Source organism: Otolemur garnettii, unplaced genomic scaffold (assembly GCF_000181295.1).
Source record: "Otolemur garnettii isolate 467f Iridium unplaced genomic scaffold, OtoGar3 scaffold00127, whole genome shotgun sequence".
Lineage (NCBI taxonomy): Eukaryota > Metazoa > Chordata > Mammalia > Primates > Galagidae > Otolemur > Otolemur garnettii.
Window position 1 is genome coordinate 3677826 of NW_003852522.1, and position 5218 is coordinate 3683043.

Sequence of the window (5218 nt, forward strand, 5' to 3'; positions counted from 1 at the left end):
CCTTAGCGGGCTGAGCTATAGGCGCCGAGCCGAAAAGCACTATCTTGAGATCACCACTTGGTGACATCATACCTATTATCCCTGGCAGAAATGTGCACTCATGGAGCAGGTGGCCCACCAGACCATTGTCATGCAGTTCATCCTGGAGCTGGCCAAGAGCCTGAAGGTGGACCCCCGTGCCTGCTTCCGGCAGTTCTTCACTAAGATTAAGGTAGGGCATTGCACAGGCAGGTGGTCCTTGAGGAGGCAAAAACACGTCCACTTTGTCTCAGTTCACCTGAGGGGCCTGGGAGGGGATGAGAGGCAGGCAAATCTTGTCCAGATTTTTCTTTTTCTTGAGACAGAGTCTCACTCTGTTGCCCTGGGTAGAGGGCCATGGTGTCATAGCTCACAGCAATTTCTAAAGAATTGGGTGCCAAGCAATCCTCTTGGCTCGGCCTCCCAAGTATCAGGGACTACAGGCGCCTACCACAATGCCTGGCTATTTTTAGAGACAGGGTCTCACTCTTGCTCGAACTCCTGAGCTCAGGCAATCCTCCTGCCTTGGCCTCCCAAAGTGCTAGGATTATAGACATGAGCCGCCATGCCTGGCCCTCTTGTCCAGATTTCATAAGTGGAGGTAGGGCCAGGCGTGGTGGCTCATGCCTATAATCCTAGCACTCTGGGAGGCCAAGGCCGGTGGATTGCTTGAGCTCATGAGTTCAAGATCCAGCTGAGCAAGAGTGAGACCCTATCTCTAAAAAATAGTTGGGCAGGCTTGGCACCCATAGCACAGAGGCTATGACGCTGGCCACATATATCAAGGCTGGCAGGTTTGAACCCAGCCTGGGCCAGCTAAACAATGACAACTGCAACAAAAAAATAGCTAGGCTTTGTGGTGGGCACCTACAGTCCCAGCTACTTGAGAGGCTGAAGCAAGTGAATTGCTTGAGCCCAGGAGTTTGAGGTTGCTGTGAGTTATGACACCATGTCACTCTACCCATGGTAACAAAGTGAAACTGTCCCCCCCCAAAAAGTGGATGTGACAGGATCTGCTGAAGGTCTCAGTGTGGATTTGGGGGTAAGGGATAGAGTTACAAATGCTCCACGTTGGCTTATTTGTCTGTTTACTTGAGCACTTGCAGGAACAGGGCTGCCCTTCTTGAGATGAGAGAGACCCAGGGGCAGGGTGGGCTGGAGACTAATTAGGAACTGGGAGATAGTTATGTTGAGTTACAGGTGCCCATATGAGGACAAAGAAGATGTGAGTGTCACAAGTCTGTAGTGGAGGGGATCTCACCAGCTGGTGGGTGTCATCATATAGGCAGATGAGGTCCTGGTTGGGGGAAACCTAGACAGAGGAGAGGAGTGTCCCAAGCCTTGGGGCACCCACCACCGAGTTTAGGACCAGAATGAGGAGCTCTGGGGTACCTCTTAGGAGCTGAAGCTGAAGGGTCTTAGGCCTGTTGCTGCCCAATACTGCCCAGCATTGGGCCAGGACCAGTGAGTATTACCTGCCCCTGCAGACAGCTGACCGCCAGTACATGGAAGGGTTCAATGATGAGCTGGAAGCCTTCAAAGAGCGAGTGCGGGGCCGTGCCAAGCTGCGTATTGAAAAGGCCATGAAGGAGTATGAGGAGGAGGAACGCAAGAAGCGGCTGGGCCCTGGTGGCCTGGACCCTGTTGAAGTCTACGAGTCCCTCCCTGAGGTGTGGCTCCCCAGCCCAGGCGGGTGGCAGGTGGGCAGTGAGTCGGAATCCCTCACCCATTCCTGGGTCACAAGGACCCTGGCTCTGACTCTGGCTCCTTTGTACCCCCAGGAACTCCAGAAGTGCTTCGATGTGAAGGATGTACAGATGCTACAAGATGCCATCAGCAAGATGGACCCTAATGTGAGTAACCAGCCAAGTCCCAGGCCTTAGGGGGCAGGCCATGTGTCCCCATGGCCCTGTAGTTGGAAGTGGGCTAGTGAAAGTATCTCTCTTGGGCTTCCCCAAGGAGTAATGGGGGGTTGTGTCACTGTGCCACATGTTCATATACATTTATTGAGCACCTAATATCTGCCCAGGGTCCAACGATGGTTGTAGAGCTTCTAGCGCATGGCCTTAAGGACTTAGCAATGACTGTTATTGGGGGCTGTTTATGAGCCCAACCTCAGTTTCTTTATCCAAACCGCATTTTCTCTATTGATAGGAACTCACAAAATGTCTGGAGAAGGAGCTGACACGGGGAAGGTTCTGATAGAAACTACTATATCCTGGGCACATCACTAGTGGTAGTAGACAAGGACTTTGAGTCTTAACAGGCCTTGATTTGACCCCATTTACTGCCACGGGGCTTACTGGTTGGCTACACTGGTTTCCTCATCTATAAAATGAATGTAGTTATAGGACCTGGGTTTCTTTTTTTGTAAGAGACAAGAGTCTCACTTTATTGCCCTTGGTAGAGTACTGTGGTGTCACAGCTCACAGCAACCTCCATCTCCTGGGCTTAGGTGATTCTCTTGCCTCAGCCTCCCTGAGGCTGGGACTTGGCTGGTAGCTGGGACTACAGGTACCCACCACAATGCCTGGCTATTTTTTTGTTGCAGTTTGGCCAGGACCGGGTTTGAACTCACCACCCTCAGAATATGGGGCCGGTGCTATACTTACTGAGCCACAGGTGCCGCCCAGGACCTCGGTTTCTAGAAACTTCCATGGGAATAAACATCTAGAGCAGGGTCTGTAAAGTATAATAAATTAAGTTTTATTGGGCCAGGCATGGTAATTCACATCTGTAATTCAAGCATTTTGTGAGGCTGAAGTAGAGACTCACTTAAGGCCAGGAGTTAAAAACTACCCTGAGCAACATAGTGAGGCCCCTTTTCTTTTCTTTTTTTGAGACAGAGTCTCACTATGTCACCCTCAGTAGTGTGATGTGGTGTCACAGCTCACAGCAACCTCCAACTCTTGGGCTCAAGTGATTCTCTTGCCTCAGCCTCCTGAATAGCTGGGACTATAGGTGTCCACCACAACACCTAGCTATTTTTTGTTACAGTTGACACTGTTTAGCTGGCCTGGGCTAGGTTTGAACCCACCACCCTCGGTGTATGTGGCTCAAAGGAGTAGGGCGCCAGCCCCACAGTAACCACTGTGCTACAGGCACCAAGCCGTGAGACCCCTTTTCTGTAAAAAAAATTTAAAAATTATACAGGATTAGTAGAGTAGGCATATAGTCCAACTACTTGGGAGGCTGAGGTGGGAGGATCACTTGAACCCTGGAGTTGGAGGCTACAGTGAGCTATACTCCAGCCTGGGGAACAGAGAGAGATCTTTGTCTCTAAAAATATAATAAAATTTTATTGGAGCATGGCAGCCACGCTCACTTGTTTTCATATATTGTCTACAACTGATTTTTTTTCTACAGTGGCAGAATTGAGTCGTGACAAAGACCATATGGCCTGCAGAGCCAAAAATATTTACCGTCTGACCCATTACTAAAAAAGTTGGTTGGCCTTTTTTTCTAGATTACACTATTTAAATTTAAATTTAAGGGGTGGCGCCTGTGGCTCAAAGGAGTAGGCGCCAGCCCCTTATGCCAGAGGTGGCGGGTTCAAACCCAGCCCTGGCCAAAAACTGCAAAAAAAAAAAAATAAACAAAATAAAAAATAAATAAATTTAAGTAAAATTTAATGTTCCATTGCTCAGCCACATTCAAAAGGCTCAGTAGAGCACAGTAGCCACACATAGCTGGTGGCTACTGACATAGACTAAACAGGAAACAGGCTTGAGGGCGTGTAGGAGGCAAGTAGGCCACTTGGAGGACTGCTCAGCCTCCCCATTTTCCCTACAGGATGCGAAGTACCACATGCAGCGCTGCATCGACTCCGGCCTCTGGGTCCCCAACTCAAAGTCCAGTGAGGCCAAGGAGGGGGAGGAGGCAGGTCCCGGGGACCCACTGCTGGAAGCCGTCCCCAAGTCAGGTGATGAGAAGGATGTCAGCGCATGAACTGCCCTAGCTGCCACCTGCTTGCCTGCAGGCCTCTGCGTACCCTTTTTCAGAAAACAAAAATAGACACCATCTCCCCAGCTCCTGGCTTCCTCCATTTTCGCTGTTCCCTCCAGCCCAGGGGGCTCAGCCTCTCCCCCTCGCCACTGCCCTGTTCCCCAGCACTCATCCAAGTCTCTGGTTTGAGTCAAGGGGCTTCACTGCCTGCAGCCCCTCTCACCCCCCCCAAATCAGCATTATGCCAAAGGCCATAAGGTCCAGAGATGGGCAAAGGTTGCCAGACTGGTCTACCAGGTTGGGGGGGCCCCAAGCCAGGGGCCTACTCCTCACTGTAGGCTCTGTTTTCACTGTCCATCTGCTGTCTGAGGCTTCTGTTTGGTAGGCAGCAGTGATCTTCCAATAAAGGATGTCAGATGCTTGCCAGGGCCTCTGCGATGGCTGTTAGCATTGCCCTTCTCTTGGGAGTGGGAGGTAAACCCTGTGGATAAACCCAGCAGTCCTGGGTCCTCACTTCACACGTGCTATCCCACTGCTGGAACAGCCTTTATTCAGAGGCCTTTGTGTCAAATATCCTCAACCTTCACTTCTTCCCCACCCACACCCCTGCCCTCTGTACCTTGCTGGCCCTACTTCTCCAAGCCCACCCCCACCATTCACTCAGGAGCAACAGCATCAACTATGTGTCAACTCCTTGGCTATCACTGCCTTCAAAACAGGTCTTGAGGCTTGGTGCCTGTACCTCAGTAGTTAGGGCACTGGCTACATACACAGGCAGGCAGGTTCGAATCTGGCCCGGGCCTGCTAAACAAGAATGACAACTGCAACAAGAAAATAGCTGGGCATTGTGACAGGCGCCTGTAGTCCAAGCTACTTGGGAGGCTAAGGCAAGAGAATCACTTAAGCCCAAGAGTTTGAGGTGGCTGTGAGCTGTGATATCACAGCACTCTACCGAGGGTGACAATAAGACTGTCTCAAAAAAAAAGTGCTGCCCTGTTCCCCAGCACCCATCCAAGTCTCTGGTTTGAGTCAAGGGGCTTCACTGCCTGCAGCCCCTCCTACCCCCCAAATCAGCATTATGCCAAGACTCTTTTTTATTTTCTTTGGCTGGGGCTGGGTTTCAACCCACCACCTCTGGCATATGGGGCCAGCACCCTACTCTTTTGAGCCACAGGCGCCACCCTTTTTTTTTGAGACAGAGCCTCAAGCTGTCATCCTGGGTAGAGTGCTATGGTATCACAGCTCACAGCACCCT

General features: G+C 51.0%; 1 protein-coding gene across 1 annotated transcript in view; it reads left to right on the plus strand.

Moving 5' to 3' along the window:
- Positions 1 to 4387, plus strand: part of CDC37 (cell division cycle 37) — a 12996-nt gene extending 8609 nt beyond the window's left edge. The window contains exons 5-8 of the mRNA XM_003797965.3: positions 89 to 211; positions 1506 to 1688; positions 1800 to 1871; positions 3811 to 4387. Coding sequence (XP_003798013.1) covers positions 89 to 211; positions 1506 to 1688; positions 1800 to 1871; positions 3811 to 3966 — 534 coding nt within the window. The 3' untranslated portion in view covers positions 3967 to 4387. The remainder of the gene's footprint in view (positions 1 to 88; positions 212 to 1505; positions 1689 to 1799; positions 1872 to 3810) is intronic.
- Positions 4388 to 5218: the final 831 nt, after the last annotated feature.